The following is a 21210-nucleotide window of genomic DNA, read 5'->3' as shown; positions in this document are numbered from 1 at the left end:
CCCTTCTTCATATCAAGAATTACTACTGTCCCCTATATAAGAGAGACAATTAAAAGCAAAGAATACCAGTACTGGAGAGCTTAGTAACTGAATAAAAAAATCCTAGTTAGAAGTCATTGCTTATGCAGTAATATTTTACCAGCATTGTATCAATACAGTCATCTAACTCTGCTATTTGTGTTTATCATATCTAGTCAACGTAATTGTTTATTTTAAGCCTTTATTTGCTTTCCCTGTGGCATTTGAACTTGCCTGAAGCTCTCGTTCCCATGATTGCAATGACACCTCCCACATTTTGATTTTCCTATTTCTATGGCTTCTTTTCCACATCCCCCAGATGCTATGCTATCTCATTTCTTCAATCTGACCAAAGGCTCTGATCTGGGCACTGTCTCCCTTCATACACCTCCATGTGTGAAAAAAAACACCTCAAGCTTTGCTCCTGTACTCCAGATGCACTTGATTAGGTAGAAGATATGTTCATCTCAACATACCACAGATTTTTCTTAGAGCATTCTCTATATAATCCAGTTGTTACAACCATTCTTCTTAGTATAATATTTAGTATATGGAGATCATAAATATTTATTCAGTGAATTCTACTCATGGCAATATTCCAATTTCCAGTATCAAATTAGATAACTTTCCAAAGTTTGAGGGAAAAGTTACATAACAGAATATTTCTAAATCCAGGTTCATATATTCTTTAAGAAAATATTTATAAGAATAATGGCGGTGCTATAAAATTTAGAGTTCTCTTATTTTAAAATTATTTTAGATGTTAGCTTATTTATTCTCAATGACTTTCTGATATTAAAGATGCAAAATTTTAGCTCCTCCTTTTATTTGGTTGGATGAACTGAAAAACAGAGAGGTAAATGCCTTGCCCAAGGCCACCCAAGGTGTCAGCTATAAAGTTCTATTCACTATACTATGCTGCTGTTTAAGACTTTTTTATTTAAGGACATCTGAAATACTCTTCTACATTAAAGAATCGAACACTTACAAATGTAGTAAGTATTATGTGACTTTAAAGTAAATGGATTTTTACCTTTTTATCATGAAAGCCCTAAAGAAGATACTATCTTTATTCCCATATTTATAGTACCACAAAACCACTAGTTAAGAGTCTAATAAATGGATACTAAATTAAGTTTTAAAAACTGTACATACATCTAAGTCTGAAATAAAAATACTTTAACCCTAAAACCATTATCTGTTGATAAATTTTCCCAGTTTCACTAGTCTTAAATGTGACATTCAATAAGGCCCTACTAATACAGCTATTCTCATAAATGTTAATTGAATCTACTCTCTACGTGGTCCCAATTCCAATCATTAAGTTCTGGCAATTTCATTTCCCAAGCCATTGCTCATGTTTAGCTGCATCTTTCCATTTATTTAGACACTTGATTTTGAACCTTGTCATCTCTCAAAACTGCTGCAATAGCTTTACGATAGCCTCCTACCTTTTCGTTTCTCTTTTCCATAAAAGAAGAAAACCTGTTATCAAAATAATGTTTCTATAATAATTCTCTGACATCACTTCTTTGCTAAAAAACTTCAATGTCCACTTCCACTCGAAAATCTGAGGGCCTTCACTAACCTGTCTTCCCAGTTTACCCTATGTTCCCTACTGTTTCTATATTTTACCTCTGATTCCCTAAACACATTGTCTCCTCTTTCATTCTTGCTCTTTTAGGACAATGCCTGACACATGATGGGTAAGCAGTAAATATTCACTTAGAGAATGAGTGATCCCCATGACTGCCATTAAATGTTACCATTCCTTCAAAAAGTCAAGATTTCACATCCCATCTCTTTAAAACCTTTCTTGACCCTGCCAGTGGAAGGCAATCCTTCCTTTCCTTCCCTTGCACCACTAGAGCACTTTAATTATGCCTCTTTAAAAACACTTAATCAACAGAGCTAAATGTTGCTAGTGTACTATTTTACCCTAAAGACAGTATTTTAACTTTCTATTCCTTATAGCACTTAGTAGATTGCCTTTATAACAATCTCACCTTTTGCATCATATAAAACAAGTGCTTAATAAATATCAACTATTTTTTTAAAAGCTCAGTTTATCTTAAACTTACTACTGGTTTTGGCACCCTGAACTATTCAAGTTTAAGTAGGACTTAAGAAACCACCTCAAAGAGTAAATACATTTCATTGTAAGAACCAGAAATAAGGTTCGACCTGTTTTAAAAACAAGTTAACTCTAGGATCAGAGCAGCTGCTGCCTAGATTATAATTGCCTTCTAGTTCAACTTCAGATGGTTTAGTAAGATCACATAAGGAAGCATAAGAAGAAACTGAACTCTCTTCCTTTCATCAAAAGAGCTTACTAGCTCTTCTACAATTGAGGATACCGGCTCCAAATGACAATTTCCATGGCAAATATAGCTGGAGGTCATGTAGAGCAGGGAGAGGGAAAAAAGTGACCAGGTTTTACAGTGAGTAGAAGTGATACAATACATAAAATCCATCTGCATATGCAACAGAGCAGTTGAAAAAGTCCTTAAAAGAAACACACAACCCACCTATATGGCAATATAGCAGTTTAAAAAGCTCTTATATTGTTTCTATTAGAATGGTTAAAAGTTCTCTAGGTCCCTGATACTAGTCTTTACACAAAGTATCAATAATGAATTTGTATTGCTTTAGTTCATGAAGATTTACTGGAGTACATGGCTTTGTAATTAAGCAGAACATCACTGAATTACAAATACAAGAGAGAAAAGTTAGTAATTATAGAAAATAAATGTTTAGATAATAAAAGAATGAAAACAATTTTACCTGTGTTCTGCCGCTGGAATAGAATAGCCTGGAACAGGATCTTTCGTTCCATAGTATTTTTTAATTAAAGCAATTCCTGCTACTGTATCTGTTCCTTTGAAGTTAACTAAATGAGCAGACGCTCCTATGCCAGCAGTCTGGAAAATAAACCATGAACCAAAATCCAAAAAAGAAGACCCATACTTGACATAGCTCCCAAAGAATTATTGTCTTCCATTATTCTTAGAAAGGTATTTATTATCAGAGATAATAGTTATATGACAAACATCCAGTTTTTTTTTAGTACTTAAGGATTCAACTGTTACCTTCTCAAAGAGTATTTAATAGGACCTACCCCCATTTCCCATCACTCTTTTTCCTTACTCTGCCTAATGCTTCTCTGTAGCATTACCTGGCATCTGCTATATTTATTATGTCTGTCTGTCTATCAGTCCACCTACCCATCCATCTAATATATAAAGGATGGAAACATTATTTGAAGGCTATATTCCATGTACTTTGAACAGAGTCTAACATACAGTAGGTACTTAATCTGTTGACTAAATCTCTGGAACTTCAAAATATTGCCTATGTAGAACCAACACTGATCCCATAACTTCCTAGAATGCTTATAATGGTAATCTATTGACAATCTACATTTTATTCAATGAGGTTCATTTCAGTTTCTTACCTCTTGGGAAGAGACTCCTCTGTAGCCAAAATCATGCAACTTGTATTCCAGACCAACTAAGTTACCAGATGTTTCTAATAAATATTTGGCCAATATTTTCTTCTGCTCTCTAGAATTTGTGGCCACAGTGATTGGATACCAGGACTGAACAAGAATAGTCTGCAGTAATAAAATTAACCACAAATATTAATACATAAAATATTGGGTTCTTTCTGAGGAAAATCCTAGCTTTCTCCAGAGATATGTTCTGGACTTCCATACTACCGGAAATGCAGTTTAGACATTTCAACTGTGTAACAGATTGCTAATATGAGCATTCCAGATACAGTGCATAGCTTGGCTCTCAAATCAGCAACACGAAGAGAAAGCACACCAGGCCCTTAACAGTTGAGAATGTCACATTTCTCTCCAAAGCTCCAAAGAAGCAAGTAATAGACTGTGATGAAGGACCAACTTTTAAAAAGATTTTCAATCTGTCATGGAGCAATTATTTATGAAATACACACACGCTTGAATGGTGGGGCAATTATCATAAAAGTTTCTAAATGCTTATCCTTAATTTCTGTATTTAATGTGATCCTGCATCAAGTAATTCATGGACCAGCACTGGTCCATGGACTATACCTTGAATAGTATGGGCCTAAGGTTATTCATTTACTTCTCTAGGTCGACTTGGATTTAATTTTTCCTTGGATCTAATATGACTATTGGTAGGTTATATATTTGAAATACTTTTGTGTAACACTAGAGAATTTTATTCACTAAAGTTATGCTTTATGCCCTTGGCTTTTATCAAAAGTCAGTATAGAAGGCCACATGAAACATTTCTGCATATGTTATAAAACTGTGAGGCCACTGTCTATTTTTAACTTATACCTATTATATAAATTCCCAAATGAGGACAGGGAAGAATTGCAAGGTTCCTAATTTCTTATAAGAACTGTACCTTGGTTTCTTTTTTTTCCTTGGCTGCCAGGAAACTCTTAAGTCTGATGCTTAATCATGGCAACCATATCAATTATTATGGCTTGGGAATTCATTCCTTCTCCATAATAGTATCATAATTTTCCATTTTTATTTTATAAACCAGAGAGTCTATTATTAGAAGCAGCCTCAAATCTGTTTTAGAAAGACCTAAGATGACAACAGTGTCTGAGCTCAATCAAAAAGCTATTTAATAGGTTAAGCGCCAAGCCTGTTCTGTCTTCCTTTCCGTTTAGCCTGTGATATCCGATTCACTGATATGCTGGCGACATCAGTGACTGACATGGCACTTAACGTGTTAATGAAAAAAAAAAAAAAGGCTATTTAATGAATAAAATTTTACAAAACTAGCTCTTATTGATACCAGTTAAGTGATCAATAAATAAAATAAGTAAAAACAAAAGATCATTTAACCTTGGACTTCCCCTCGGTCATCTAAATAGAAAAAACAAAAAACTGTAGCATTAGACTTCTATGACTGATTAATGTGGCCCCAAATCTTTGCAGCTCCTCTCAAGAGATGGGATCTGTTTCTTCATCCTTTGATTCTGGGCTGTCCTTTTAATTTGCTTTTAACCAACAGAGTATGGTTAAAAGCCATACTGTATGACTTTCAAGGTACTGTTTCAAGAGGTTTAACAGCACTCATTCCCCTAGATCAGGGGTGGGCAAACTTTTTGATTCGAGGGCCACAGTGGGTTCTTAAACTGGACCGGAGGGCCGGAACAAAAGCATGGATGGAGTGTTTGTGTGAACTAATATAAATTCAAAGTAAACATCATTATATAAAAGGGTACGGTCTTTTTTTTCAATAGTTTTATTCATTTCAAACTGGCCGGATCCACAGCTGCCCTAAATCCTTGAGACTACAATGTTGTGAAGGAGCCGCAGTTATTGAAGCTCAGCAGTCCCTGCTATCTCAATGAGGCCCTAGACATGGGAGTGAGCCATTTAGACTGCCCAGTCCTAGCTGAACCCTTAACTCAATACAGACACAAAAGTCCAAGAGAGAGCAGCAGAGAACCATCTAGTCAACCACAGAATCATGTGAATAGTTATTTTATTTTATGGCAGTTTGTTAAGTAACATTAGAAAACTAATTTAAACTCTATAACCAATCACCTCTAATCTCTAACCACTCTTTTTGCTTCTCTGACTTACTTTTCATACCAGTGGTTATCATTCTAAAGCAAAAGTTTTATTTAGGTTGTGTCATTCCTTAAAATCCTTTAACTACTGTCCATAGGGGAAACACATCAATTCATACAGAAATTGGGATTCCTATAATCTTGTCTTGTTGATCTCCTACTATATTTCCCACTGCAATGCTCCCCTTTGAGCTATTTGCCATTCTAAAAATACTGTGTCATTTCCTCAGCTCTCCCTCTCCCTTATTAAAGCTTATTTATTTTTCCTATTTCAGATTCCTTAGGTGGGATTACCTATTTTTCTGCTACCCAATTTAGTATTCTTTCTTATGTTAGTGGTTAGTTAAGATGAATTGCTCCTCCCCCAAAGGCCCTTTACTTACTCTAATTTCTGTGCCCACCATTTTTTTGTACATAGCTCGTTACTCAATGCTCATCTGTTGATTTAATTCAATTAACTCTCACATTTTAATTTAACTTAGATTGGTATTATCTAGGAGTATGAGAAAGATAAAACAATGTGAATGACTCTAGTTGAGTTATAAAGGTAGAAGATTGACCTTACCCCTCGAAAAATGCCAGGGAAGGAAGGAAATAACTATCAGACACAGTGATCCTTCATATCACCATTTCCTTTCCATAGTCCAACAAAATCAGCTTAAATTATACTCTTAATAAAATCAGTCCCCTTTAAAAAAGATCACTGTGGGTGTAAGCAAGGGAAAAAAAAGCCAAGTTAGTTTGGGTTAATCCAAGGTCTAATAAAGTAGGCCTTGTTGGAACTTTTCCAAAACAGCAATTTGCCCACACAAATCAAGGTTAAATTTTCAGCTGAAAACTAAGGCTAAAGTAAATGAACCTGCAAATTTCACTTAGGATGTGTTTATTATAATGTTACTGTGCAGGGTAAAGAATTTTAAAGAATGAAAAATGGTGTGTTATAACAGAAAGGGGACTAAACCTACTCTAGTGTAATATTCCATTCAACTCTCAGGGCTCAATTTCCCCATCTGTAAAATGAGGGCTATTTGATTAATGTAATGATTTTTCAAGTCATCCTTTTAACAGCAAAAGGTTTTGTTTTGTTTTTCTGGTTGAAAGAGACAGTTAAGTTTAGCCTAATATGTTCAATTCTTAGTCCCTCCGAAGTCTGAGAGTCCCCTCTTAAATGTTTTAAAATTTGATCTGAGGTCTAAAATTTCTTCTAGCACTAATATTGAAACTGATAAAGCAATTCAATAATTTTAGTGGGTTTTAAAGGTCAGTATATGGGGAATAACAGTGTATGGTTAATAACAATGGAAGAATGTTATTAATAGCTTTGAACATAAATTGGAAGGAGCCCTATTTAGTACTATTATTTTAAATATTCTAAATCAAGAATTACCTGAAAATCTTCAATTTATAAATAAAAAGTTTATTGAATTTGGTAACATGTTTTATATACAAGGTGGTAAACTTGGGTTAGGGATGAGTAAAAATAGGATAAACCTCCTCTAACCCTACATAAAAGCCCAAAAAGAATGCAGAGTTACCATGAAAAAGTCTCTTCTAGAGACCTGTTATTGAGAGTAAACACATTGTTTTATAAAGCATGGATCAATCAGAAACTACAATAAGGGACTGTCAGACCATGTTTTTTGTGCCTAGATAAAAATACCTAAAATTATTTAAAATCCTATATGTAATCAAAACCTAATATGCTAAGTGTTCAATCGTCCATTCCACCAATCAAAGTGTAATATGCTAATGATATGCTCAGGCCGCTCAACCGCTTGCTATGACGTGCACTGACCACCAGGGGGCAGACCGTCGACTGGTCAACCAGTCACTATGACATGCACTGACCACCAGGAGGCAGACGCTCCGACCGGTAGGTTAGTTTGCTGCTGGAGTCTGGCCAACTGGGACTGAGATGGGCCGGACACGTCCTGGAGCCCTCCCGTGATCCCTCCCTGGCCCCAGTCCCTCCCTGGCCCCGATCATGCACTGGTGGGGTCCCTTGGCCTGGCCTGTGCCCTCTCGCAATCTGGGAGCCCTCAGGGGATGTTGGAGAGCCGGTTTCAGCCTGATCCTGCAGGTCAGGCCAAGGGACCCCACTGGTGCACAAATTCGTGCACTGGGCCTCTAGTAATATATATTAGGATAGAAGATAAACTTGATGTAAGTTATTTCAGGTTATAAGCAAATAAAAACAAGGAACTATGTACTTTTTCTTCAAAATCTAAGTCTCATATTGCATTTTACATTTAATAATTGTTACATTTAAAATATCTATATATTTGCTAACAAACTAGTGCTCTAAGATGTCTATATATAAATTTTTTACTTTATGTTTTTTTAGTGAAATAAACCAAAACAATAATGATTATTAAAACAAGTTTATTTTTTAAGGCTATGCTTTTTCACTTTGTGAAGAGAATAAAAACATTCATGAAGTTCATAAATATCTGCTTTATGGCAGTTCAATTAAACATAAGGGGATAGTACTTATTGACTAAATCCTCAATCAGGTAACCAGAAAGAAAAAATTGAGAAAAGGTTATCCACAGATGATGATTTTCACAGTAAGATTTATCTATTTAGGATCTTTTGGCATCATTGAAGGTAAAATGACAGACTAGATTATGTGATTAAGAACTCCTCCACTGTTGTGTTTTCACAATACTATCACCTTAAAATAAAATATTTGCCAGTACAAATACTATAACAATTATACAAAACTAATAAGGAGATAAATGTTCTTTTACTTTGAGTTCATTAATTCAAAGTTTTAAGACATAGCAGTGAACTACTTAAAACTTGCATTTTAGTTAACTGAACATTTTTTGAGCCCATTAGTCTATTATTAGTTGATAGCTCATTAAGAATCTGATATGAAAGTTTTAAATTTAGCAAAATTTGTTTACCAAAATGTTAGCAAAAAATGAATTTCAAACATTCTTAGATGTGTTACTTCTCTAGTTTTTATAAATGAACCTCATATGTATTTTACTATGTAACAACAAATTAGTTTAACCAATAAACTAATAATAAAGAATCAGTTCTAAGCACTAAGTAATAACCTCTCAAAAATAAATATGGTATTTCTATAGTCACCTTCCAGAATATTTCCTTTTATAGATAAAATGTAAGTTAAGCTGGTATTGCTTCTTGGCCTTTTAGTTAAGATCAAGTGTAAATTAAGCTGTGAGGAGCTAAGTAGATTATTAATATCAAAACTATAAGCATGTGAAAAAATATGATTACTTAGGAATAGATACAAGGAAAACAAACAAAAAAACTTTGTAATATAAACTCAGAGCCCATAATGTAGCCTCCTTCTAGGCTCAGAAATCAAATCAAATAATCAGTGAATCTTGAATGTAGTTAGATGAGAAATATCAGGAGTCAGGAGGTAGAGCCTAGGCCCTTAACTAATTAGATAAGAATAGAGAAAGCAGTTATTGAAAATTTGAACAAAAATGCCTTTAGTTTAATTGAAACAGAATTTCCAAAAAATGCCTTAAATCCTTAAAAATATACCTGTGCTGTTCTAATTTTTCTTAGGATTGCAACAAATAAGATGGAAGCTAGCTGAGCTTTAACAGAAATAATTCTTAACAATTTGATTTAGATAAAATCTCAGAACATTAGATTTCACTGCAAGGAACCTTAAAGATTATTAAGTCCAAATGTCATTTTATAGGTGAGGAAATTGAGAATTGTAAAGGTTTATTAAATTGTAGGAGGTGACATCACCTTATTAGTAGCAATTTTTAAACTAGAATCCCAATTGAATGGTTTTTACATCTTCAATTAATGTAAATAAGAATTAAAAACAAAGCAATTTACCTCAACCCAATTTGTAAGCCAATAACACTCTGGATCTGTGTTTTCCACTGTGAAGAGGACATTTCCTCTGGGAATGACAGAGCCCTCAGGAACAGCTTTCACTTCTATTGGAAGATGCCCATCGTATTTCTGGTAAGAGACAATAATGAATTCATTTCATTCAACTGATGATATGCAGTTACCTGTTTTTATAATAAGGTTCTTTACAGTTTACAGAAGCTAAACTTATTGTAATAGAAACTACAATTATAGGTGTTATAATGTTAGTAAGATAGTCAGAATATCCCTATTCTCCTGAAACGAAATTAGCTAACAGCTTAGGCACTGATATTAATTTTTAAATTTCATGTTGCTACAAACATTTATTATTAAAAGATACAGATAATTTCAAATTCTTAAGAAGTGTTGTTTCCTCTTCATTCTTTCAAAACAAACAAAAAAAGAATTCCAACATATTCCAAAAACACCATTTTTCTTCTAAGTAGGTCATTTTCAATAAAAGAAAGGCTAAAGGGAGAAAACAAAGATGGCGGCATAGGTAAACACCAGCGATTGCTTCCTCACACAACCACTTCAAAAATACAACTAAAAGATGGAACGGACATCATCCAGAACCACAGGAAGGCTGGTTGAGTGGAAATTATACAACTAGAAGGAAAGAGAAAAGCATACCGAGACTCAGAGGAGGTGCGGTGTGAAAGTAAAATACAAAGGTGCGGAGGTGCATGTGGAGAGGGCTGGCGGCTGAGGACACAGTTGTCTTTTTTCAATCGGGAGGGAGTCTCAGGCTCTGAGCTCCAGTTCTGGGTGAGTCTCTGGGGACCCAGACTCATATGGGAGAAACGGGACTGTCTGGCATCGGTTGGAACTCGAGGGCAGCTTTCTCTTGGAGGTGCTCGCAGAGATTGCCGGGACACTGAGAAGCGGGGCCTCTGAGGACAGGACTGAGAGCAGCCATAACTGTTCTCCCCACCCTGTTGATCCCCTGGGACCCCGCCCTGCCCAAGCTGTGCATGGAGGCTTCTGCATATGAAAGGCAATCTGAAAATTACTTAAACTGCAGCTGGCCCAAGGCCCCAGGGCAACTTGCATTGCTTCACAGCTGGCTTCTGCAGGGTAGCCTAAGGCAGAGGCTAGATTAGCACCACCTTAGAGATCCAGGAGCCAGTGTGCCCGGTGGTCAGCGTGGGACCATCCAGATTGCAGCTCTTCGGATCCATAAAGGACACACTCAGGGGGCAGACTCAGTGAGCACCAAAGCCCTATTGAAGCAAGTCTTGTCCCAGAGGGGTGTCTCTAGCACAGAAGTTCTCCCACTGCAGAAACAGCTGATTCTCACAGCCAATTGGCCTGGAGGTCAAGCCCTCCCAGTGTTACCTACAACAATCAAGGCTTAACTACAACAAGACTGTGCACAAAGGCCACAAGAGGGTGCACCAAGAGTGTCTACCTTAGGTATCTGGGGAGGCTGAGCCACTGGGCCCTATAGGACACTTAGCACAGAAAGCCACTCTATCGACACAGCGAAGCATAAAAAATGCCGAGACAAAGAAACAGGACACAAATAACAGAAATGGAGGAAAGCAAACTACTGAATATAGAGTTCAAAACCACACTTTTAAGGTTTTTCAAGAATTTTCTAGAAACCGCCGATAAACTTAATGAGACCCTCAAGAAATCTAGTGAGACCCTCGAGGTTGTGATAAAGGACCAACTAGAAATTAAGCATACACTGACTGAAATAAAGAATACTATACAGACTCCCAACAGCAGGCCAGAGGATCGCAAGAATCAAGTCAAAGATTTGAAATACGAAGAAGCAAAGAACACCCAACTGGAAAAGTAAAATGAAAAAAGAATCCAAAGATATGAAGATAGTGTAAGGAGCCTCTGGGACAGCTTCAAGCGTACCAACATCTGAATTACAGGGGTGCCAGAAGAAGAGAGAGAGAACCTACTTGAAGAAATAATGACAAAAAACTTCCCCTACCTGGTGAAAGAGACTTACAAGTCCAGGAAGCGCAGAGAACCCCAAACAAAAGGAATCCAAAGAGGACCACACCAAGACACATCATAATTAAAATGCCAAGAGCAAAAGACAAAGAGAGAATCTTAAAAGCAGCAAGAGAAAAAAAGTCAATTACCTACAAGGGAGTGCCCATACGGCTGTCAGCTGATTTCTCAACAGAAACTTTGCAGGCCAGAAGGGAGTGGCAAGAAATATTCAAAGTGATGAATACCAAGAACCTACAACCAAGATTACTTTATCCAGCAAAGCTATCATTCAGAATTGAAGGTCAGATATAGAGCTTCACAGATAAGGAAAAGCTAACGGGGTTCATCACCACTAAACCAGTATTATATGGAATGCTAAAAGGTATCCTTTAAGAAGAGGAAGAAGAAGAAAAAGGTAAAGATACAAAATATGAACAACAAATACACATCTATCAACAAGTGAATCTAAAAATCAAGTGAATAAATAATCTGATGAACAGAATAAACTGGTGATTATAATAGAATCAGGGGCATAGAAAGGGAGTGGACTGACTATTCTTGGGGGGAAAGGGGTGTGGGGGATGCGGGAAGAGACTGGACAAAAATCGTGCACCTATGGATGAGGACAGTGGGTTGGGGGTGAGAGCGGAGGGTGGGAGGGGAACCGGGTGGAGGGGAGTTATGGGGGAAAAAAGAGGAACAACTGTAATAATCTGAACAAGATTTAATTAAAAAAAAAAAAAAAAGAAAGGCTAAAGATGGAAAGATGAAATGAGGTAACGTTATTAAAGAGCAAAATAACACACATACACACACACAGAAAAAAGAAAGAAAACAGAGAGAGATTCCTGCCAGTAGAAGAACCTTAAATAGGTTTTCTCTTTATTCTGGTGTAGACCTGAAACTGTTTTGGTAGTAGATAGTGTACTTTCTAGAGCTTTGGCTATCAGTATCAAAAGTGCAACAATTCTCTCCAAAATTAGGCTGAGAATATATGTGCTACATAGGATGTTACTAGATATTTAATTATGCCTCCCTACTTTTAAAGCTAAAAGTTGTGGCTAACTTTTGGCTAGGAAGGAAAGTTGTTTCAGATATCTAAGTTTATTTATGTGATTTGGGACAAGGTAAGTAGAATTTTAAAAATCTGTTTAGCCCGGCCAATATAGCTTAGTGGTTGAGCATTGAGCCCGGAACCAAGAGGCCACCGGTTCAATTCCTGGTCAGGGCACATTCCCAGGTTGCAGGCTCAGTCCCCTGTCAGGGGGCATGTAGGAGGCAGCTGATCAATGATGTTCCTCTCTCATCGATGTTTCTATCTCTCTATCTCTCTCTTTTCCTTCTGCTCTCTAAAAAATTCAAAAGGTCAAGAAGCAATACCAGCTTAATTTATATTTTATCTAAAATATATATTTTTTAAACTGTTTAGCCCGGCTGGTGTTGCTCAGTGGCTGCACATCAACCTATAAACCAGAGGTCACAGGTCTATTCCTGGTCAGGGCACATGCCCGGATTGCAGACTTGGTCTCTAGTGGGGGTGTGTGCAGTAGCAGCTGATCAATGATTCTCATCATTTATGTTTCTATTTACTATCTCTCTCCCCCTCTCCCTTCCTCTCTGAAATAAAAATATATTTTTTAAAAAATCTGTTTAATGAGAAGCACTGAGGGCCTCAAGATATAGCAGAAAGAATACTGCCTTAGAAGTCTTGGCTTGACTTCAAAAGCAGGTAGGAGATCTTGGGCAAGTCTCAGACTTTCCTTATAAAATAGGGTTAGATAAGATTACCTCTAGAGAACCTATGAATCCCTAAAATTCTCTAAACATAAAATCAGAACATTTATCATCCTGGCCACTGGAGTTGTATTAATAAGCATAGTACCTAACTTATCTATTAATATTATACTCACAAAAAAACCAAATGGGGTAAGTTTAGGAGTTACCCAACAGATTTTACTTAAATATGGAAAAACTACAGTAGAGAGTGCTTACCTGACTTCTTCAAAGATTCATAAGTAACAAAAAGTAAAATTTGATTATTACCAGATAGGCATGAAAGTTAAAGTATTTCTAATTATTTTGTGTTTAATAGTCTATAATGAAAAATATATACATTTTTAAGATGCAAATTAACTAATACTTAACATAACAAGATGCCAATAGATGCCATTCCCAATCTATCTTTGTAATAAAAAAAAAGCAACCACCAAAGGACGTCAACTTAATTCCCATGTCTCTGGATACCCAAAGTTTAAGCAATGGTTCCAAACATGCTAGATATATTACAGTACAAACAAAGAATAAAATTCAACTTCATGGATCTGCACCAAACCATTTTAACTATTCAATAAGGGAAATTTCCTAGAATTATTGTGTAGTGATAGATTCACAGCATCTATTTTCTTAGATAACCTATAATCAAGAAAATAGACCTAAATTTTGAAATTGCCAACTAACCACATCCTTTTTAAATTAGTGTATTTTCAAAGAAAGGGTTAAATCACCTTTCTTAAAAAAAAAAAAAGTTATTTAAATTATAGTTCATTTATATTATAACAAATTAAACTTGCTGTAGAGTCTAGACACTAATGATTGGCAACCAGAAAAAAAGTTTAACTGTTACCCTTAACTTTTCACAAGAATGTCTAAAGTAGCCACCATACTTAGGTCACAGACAGAAAAGAGTTGTAATTATAGTCTAATCTTCTATTCAAACTCCTTTACAAGAAATTTTGAAGTAAATGTAAAACCAAATTAGTAGACCAAACCATGAAACCAGTTTTTACCTCAAGAATGTAGTTCCATCCCTTTTCATTAAATACATCATCTTGGAAATGCTCTTTGTACACCTCTTTGGCTTCTTGGATCTTCTCTTTGGTCACTACTTTACCTAAAAAGATAAACATTTCTTGTTTACATTTCAAAAGACATTCTATGAACTGTTGAGCTGTCACAAGATTAATGTCTGTACTTTTCACCCATTCTATGGATAAAAAAACAAGAACTAAGAGGTCAAATAACTCATCCAGATTCAACAGCAAAGTCAGAAAATGAATTTGCACTTTTGTATATATGTTGATTGATTGATTTCAGAGAGGAAGAGAGAGAGAGAAAGATAGAAACATCAATGATGAGAATCATTAATTGGCTGCCTCCCGCACACCACATACTGGGGATCAAACCCGCACACCGGGAATGGAACTATGACCTCCTGGTTGATAGGTCAATGCTCACCCACTGAGCACATCAGCCAGGCTGAATTTGCACTTTTAATCACTCAATTTAAGTGTATTGATTTCTTATTTGAAAAGTAAATGTGCAGAAGAAATTATAAGATGTATAGTATTTTTTAAAATCACAATACTAGAATTAACTTCTAAGAAGATATCTTTTCTATCTCTATTAATTTCTACACCCTCCAAATTTGAGAGTAAGCCTTTGATACAGATGATTTTCTAGGTGAACCTTCTCACTTTATTCTTAAAAGATATCTTCAGATAATCCAATAATTTTCACAATTACTACATTTTTCCCCCCAAATATATTTTAAATTTTCTTTTTCTGTAAAATGAGGATAAAAAATGTAGGGTACCTACTTATAAGTCGTGAGGACTGAATGAGTTATAACATATGACACACTTAGAATAATGCTGGCTTATAATAGGAAATCAATATATTTTTGCTATAATTAATAACTAATATGAAGTTTTTAACCTGTAGAATTGAAGTGTGACATCAGTCTTTTGGTAACTTTCTCAATGTAAGATCACTAGTAAACTCATTTAAAATATCCTGGGAGGTCTTGCTGCAAAAGAAGTACTTTGGATACCAAGTAGGTTTTCAGTAGTATAACATATCTGAACAGTCTAATCTTAAAATTGCCAAGATTATGGAAAAAGGATATTAAATAAAAATTCAACTTAATCTGTATTCAATTTTAAGATTATTTTTTATTTGAAAAGGCTAGAGATGAAATTTTCCAATATATAAAACCCTTGGGAACTGTTTTGCCTCCTAGAAATAAAATTACAAAACTGACTAGAAATGGACTTTCAAGTAAAAAGGCAAAGAAATTATTTGGGAGATTTTTCTGCTTTAATATGCATTTGAGACTAAGTTCATAGAGATAGTTTTGAAAAATAAGACTTTAAGGTAAAACTGACTAGCATAAAAATATTCTAATTATAATTGCTACCACAATTCAAAATGAGTTCCTAGGCCAATAATAAATCCTTCATTTTGAATTAATGACAAGTCTATTAACAAACCAGATTCGCCTTGGAAAATCAGTGACTTAAAAAAATTTTTTTAGCTTTATTTTTATTGTTGACACCATTACAGATGTCCCCATACCCCCTCCTTTGCCTGCCCCCACCAGACCCCATTTAATGACTTTTCTAGACGTATTAGTTTCAGAAAATTAGTTTCTAAACGTATTAGTTTCAGAAAATCTTCCTTATATTGAGAACACCAGCACACACAAAAATATAAGAATTAATGTATTACTAATAATATTAGTAAATATTATTCTAAGGTTTTTTAAATTCCAAGACTCCTAAAGTAGTTAAAGCAATTAAATAAATATCAAAATTAAACTATTCAAAATGCTACTTCAGATAATCCTATAAAATAAAAGCCTAGGTGGCATCACACCTTCGCGTGACATTATCACAAGATGGCCAGCACAAGATGGCTGGCAGGGGAGGGCAGTTGCGGGTGACCAGACCTGCAGGGGAGGGCAGTTGGGCACGATCAGGCCCGCAGGGGAGCAGTTCGGCGTCAATCAGGCTGGCAGGGGAGTGGTGAGGGGGCAATCAGGCTGGCAGGCAGAAGCAGCTAGGGGCAGGCAGGCAGGCGAGCGGTTAGGAGCCAGCAGTCCCAGATTGTGAGAGGGATGTCTGACCCATAGGGATCGGGCCTAAACCGGCAGTCGGACATCCCCCAAGGGGTCCCAGATTGGAGAGGGTGCAGGCCAGGCTGAGGGACCACCCCCCACCCCCGTGCACAAATTTCATGCACCGGGCCTCTAGAATATAAAATAGGAGAAAAATTATGAAGTTTTATGTAAAAGCATTGTTTTAAATTTATAGGACAAATAATACCTTTTAAGTACTTATTAAGAATGTACTGCAACCCATAAAATACTGTTTCCTCGTATTTCACCTTCCTTATTTTGGAGTTTTCTGTCTTCTTTTCACGGCATTCGAAGTAGGAATAAACTTTGCTTGTGTTGGGTGGGTATTGTTTATAGTGAGTAACCTATAAAAGAGAAATACTTGAGTCAGAAAACATGAGAAGAATAGACTATAAATCACAAAGGAAAGGGCTTGAAATTATTTAAAACCAGAGAAATTATGCTTATTTGCAATTGATCAGCTCCTTTTCCTGGCTCCAAAAATAAGAAATACTTATTAAGATACTTTTAATAGTTCAGTGTCTTAAATTCAAAACCACAAGAGAGTATTAACTTTTATAAACAAGCAGATGAACTTAAGGAAGTAAAAGGTCTCTACGCTGCACACCTGGTACAGTACAAAGACAGGTAACCTTATTTGATCTCAGGGAACAGTTTTCATTCAAGGGAAGAGAGATGTAGCTGCCTTAGCGGGGGCCGGGGGAGCGCACATACACGATATAAAAGAATGAGCTGAAAGCAAAATTTGGTCCTATTACTATCTAAATGTAGTGTGTTTGATAAGTCAACAGTCATGATTTCCCAGGACTCTACTTCTTCATCTGTATAATGAGATAATGAGAACGACCTCTTCTGGTCTTCACAGTGACACTGAAAACCTGAATGAAAGCAAAAGAAGCAGCAGCAGCAAAAAAAATTTTGTTTTGTAGTCTTTCCTTTTGCTCAAATTACTTCTGAGTTGTGAAAGAAATGCCTATGTAATACATCAAACCCTTATAAGCTTAAAAATATAAAGAGGTATTATCACAAATTTCCATCAAATTGAGTAAAAGTCACTGGTGAAAAATTACCTGTTTTTGTTTCAAGAAAAAATAAAGTGAGTGCTCATTATAATTTGAATTTTATTCTATTTCAATGTGGTTAAAACATTTACCAATAAAAAATAACTGGAAGAATAATGTGTATTTATTTGCCCAGTTGAAAGAGTATTAATGCCTTAATTGGGTGGTGATTCAGGTTAATGGTGGAATAAATCTTTGCAGACCAAAGTTCATGGATGACCACTGTAAACATTAACCATTCATCTAAAATGAATATACTCTGTAGAGAGGGCAAAAACCCCCCACAAATTTAAAAAATATTTTAGTTTCCTCTTTAATAAAAGTAACTTGCAAATCTATAAAAATAGCACCCTCATGTTCCTTATAGGTAATCTTTATATTAATATGTGGCCTGATTGCCTAAGTCAGGCAACAGAATTAGAACTGTTTCGCTCACATATGATGGATTACCTATATACCACAAGGTATAGGGAGGCCTTATCAATATCTAGAAGTATTTGCTAGTTTCTTTCAGATTAAAACCCAGGGACTGATACTACTATTATGTCCAGAGCACTTAAATCAATCTATTAGGCAATTCACTAAAATGCAAAACAACAACTAGCCCAGCCGGTATGGTTCAATGGTTGAGTGTTGACCTAAGAACCAGGAGGTCAGGGTTTAATTCCCAGTCAGGGCAAATGCCCAGGTTGCAGGCTCGATCTCCAGTAGGGAGCATGCAAGAGGCAGCTGATCGATGTGTCTATCATTGATGTTTCTATCTCTCTCCCTCTCCCTTCCTCTCTCTAAAATTCAGTAAAAACGTTAAAAAACAACATTTATATCTATAACTATACATACATATATATGAATACCTTAGTAATAAATTATCACTATTTCAATTACTTATAAAACTGATTAGAAAAAAGATACCACTAAAAACGTATCTAAGGTGTATATAAAAATGAAAATGTCCAGTTTACAATATAAATAACTCCAAATACTTTAATGGGAATAAGCAGTGGGACAGAAGAAAACTCAATTATGATGAAGTAAAATATGAATAAGGATCTAGATTGCATCAGGCAAGTTTATGAAAGGCAGATTCATAGTTGTGACTCTCAATAGTTTGACCTTCTTTACAGTTCAGATACTTAATGGTGCATCTTTATAAATTTACTTTTTCTATATAGATTTAAAAGTATCAAAACACAAATGAATTATTTTCATCTTCTAAGTAGACCAAGCAGTCTAAAGTTAAATGGAAATGTCCCTAAACTATGTAAATCCATCTTGGTCTAAAAGTATATTAAAAATTTTTGATCTTATAGGTACAGTTTTAGTTTTTTACTTTGGCTGTGTTCTTTAATTATGGTACTTCAAAACTGTGCATAAATATTCAGAATGTCTCCTCTGGAAAAAAAATGTCATTAAAAACACAAAATTATCTAGGCTGCTAAATTAGAAATGAAGTGACTTCTAAAATCTTCTTTGGAAAAACTTAGGAGAATAGTTTTAGAATTGAGCTAAAAAATTTAAGTCCTCTAAGTAAACTCTCAGGTAATTAAACACGAACCATAATTTACTGCTATCACCCAATACTTTTACAGAAGAACAAAAGCGTATGTTCAGATCTATTTATCTTGGCATATAACATTGTTTTAAGGGAAAACATTTTATATAGAGCTTCTTAGTAAATATTATTCTAAAAATACAGCCAATGGCTGATTTATAGTAATTCTAGTTTTGCTAGGTTTTCTGCCCTCTTCATTTTACTTTCTGCTAAACTGGTCACTCTGAACCCCTTGAAACCTTCACCAGAAATTGAGATGATATAGCAGAAACTGAAATCAACAGATTATTTTATAAATAGTTCATTCATCCACAAATATACAGGGCAGGGCAAAGTAGGTTTACAGTTGTTCATATGGGAAATAATTCAATAATGAATATGTAATACAAGAATAAATTGTTTCCTGGACTCATAACTATAAACCTACTTTTGCCCCACCCTGTATATGCTGTATCTACTATATATCAGGCAATGTTTCAGATATTGAGGACAGAGAAATAAATAGACTAAAGTAGTTTCTATCCTCATAGGGCTAAAGAAGACTGAAAAGTCAGAAAATAACAAGCAAAATAATGTCAGGTTTGGATGAATGCTATGAAAAATGAAAAGAAAATGGTGGGCTAAAGGGAGCCTGGGAGAGTACTTTAAATGGGAGGCCAGAAGGCTTCTCTGAGATGGTGACATGTGAGCAAAACCTAAATGACAAGGAGATATGAAATAACTTGACTCAAGGGACAGAAAAGAATGAAGGTTAGAGTGGTTGGTGCTTAGAGAATGGGGAGGAGGAAGAGGTACATGGTCCTGAAGTCAGAGAGAGATGCTGAGACAAGAACAGGTAAGGCTTATGGGCTACAACAAGGAGCTTGAATTTATATCAAGTGCAAAGGGAAGCCATTAGTATGTTTTAAGCTGGGTGATTTACATTTTACAAGAATAACTTGGCAGTGAGGTGGAGAACGGATTACAGCAGTGGTTCTCAACCTTGGCTGCACATTAGGATCACCTGGGAATCTTTTTAAAATCCTGATTTCTGGACCTCATCATTAGTAACAAAAAGAATTTCCGGAGGATGAGGCCCAGAAATCAGGATTTTAAAAAGATTCCCAGGTGATCCTAATGTGCAGCCAAGGTTGAGAACCACTGGACTACAGGGTGACCAGAGTGGAAGAGGGGCATCAGGTGAGAGGCTACTGCTAAAGACAAGGCTAGGTGAGTGAAATGGCTCAATATCTTAGGAGGTAAAGGGAAATTAGGTTGATAGATTAGATCTGGAGGATAAGGAGGGGGAGGAATTAAGGATGTCTCCTAAATGTTTGGGTTGAGCACCTGGGTAAATGCTGCCATTTACTGAGATGTGGAAGGCCTTGGAATGAATGGGTAGACTAGAAATTGAGAGCTCAGTTTAAGAAATGTTAAGCAATACTAACAAAAAGTTTCATAGTATTCAAAATCAAAGTGAACTACAAAAAGGGAGCTCAAATCCTTTTATATATTTTATTGATTTCAGAGAGGAAAGGAGAGGGAGAGAGAGATAGAAACATCAATGATGAGAGAAAATCACTGATCGGCTTGCCTCCTGTACGCCCCCCACTGGGGATCAAGCCCACAACCCAGGCATGTGCCCTTGACCAGAATTGAACCTGGGGCTCTTTAGCCTGCAGGCCCATGCTCTATCCACTGAGCCAAACTGGCTAGGGCCAAATCATATTTTTTAAAGCACTATTTTGACTTAGATTATTAGAGAAAATGGCTCCACAATAACTTTAAAATTATTTACAGATGAAGAGAAAAGAAATCTCTCATAATATCTTCAGCAAACCTTTTCCACTAAAAATGTTTCCTAAACTGGTATGGCCTTCCTGTAGCTAACAGAGCACTACAGTACATAAATATATGTGTCATAAAAAACAGGCACACAGGAAAATGTAGCTCTTTTAATAAAACTTAATTTCAGTTATGTAATTGATGCACTTCATGAAAAGATAAGCTTCTAAAATTTGTAACCCCAAGCATGACATTTAAAGAGAAGTATGAGAAATAGTTAAGCTGCATAAAATAATTCTGTGAGCGCAAAGTCTAACTTGCTCCTGGGTTCTAGATTTCCCACCAGGTTGATTTATCTTTCCAAGAACTTTCCTACCACAGTGGATCACATGACCAACGACAACTACTACTAACCCACTTTTCCAGTTGTAATTTTTTCACTTCTAACAAGTAATCACAAGCCAACACTTGAACAATGCCATGCA

At 35.8% G+C, this 21210-nt stretch overlaps 1 protein-coding gene across 3 annotated transcripts in view; it reads right to left on the bottom strand.

The window, feature by feature from the left end:
* Window positions 1-21210, bottom strand: part of NAMPT (nicotinamide phosphoribosyltransferase) — a 35867-nt gene that overhangs the window by 13445 nt on the left and 1212 nt on the right. For 2 of the 3 annotated variants that reach the window (XM_036327546.1, XM_036327545.1), the window contains exons 2-6: window positions 16536-16692; window positions 14220-14323; window positions 9439-9567; window positions 3473-3631; window positions 2803-2939 (exon numbers count right to left, since the gene is read on the bottom strand). In XM_036327546.1, the coding sequence (XP_036183439.1) occupies window positions 2803-2939; window positions 3473-3631; window positions 9439-9567; window positions 14220-14323; window positions 16536-16692 (686 nt within the window). The remainder of the gene's footprint in view (window positions 1-2802; window positions 2940-3472; window positions 3632-9438; window positions 9568-14219; window positions 14324-16535; window positions 16693-21210) is intronic. The other variant, XM_036327547.1, reaches the window with a different exon arrangement.

Source organism: Myotis myotis, unplaced genomic scaffold (assembly GCF_014108235.1).
Source record: "Myotis myotis isolate mMyoMyo1 unplaced genomic scaffold, mMyoMyo1.p scaffold_m19_p_11, whole genome shotgun sequence".
Classification (NCBI taxonomy): Eukaryota; Metazoa; Chordata; class Mammalia; order Chiroptera; family Vespertilionidae; genus Myotis; species Myotis myotis.
Note: the sequence above shows the minus strand (reverse complement) of the source record. Positions and strands in the feature narration are given on the sequence as shown.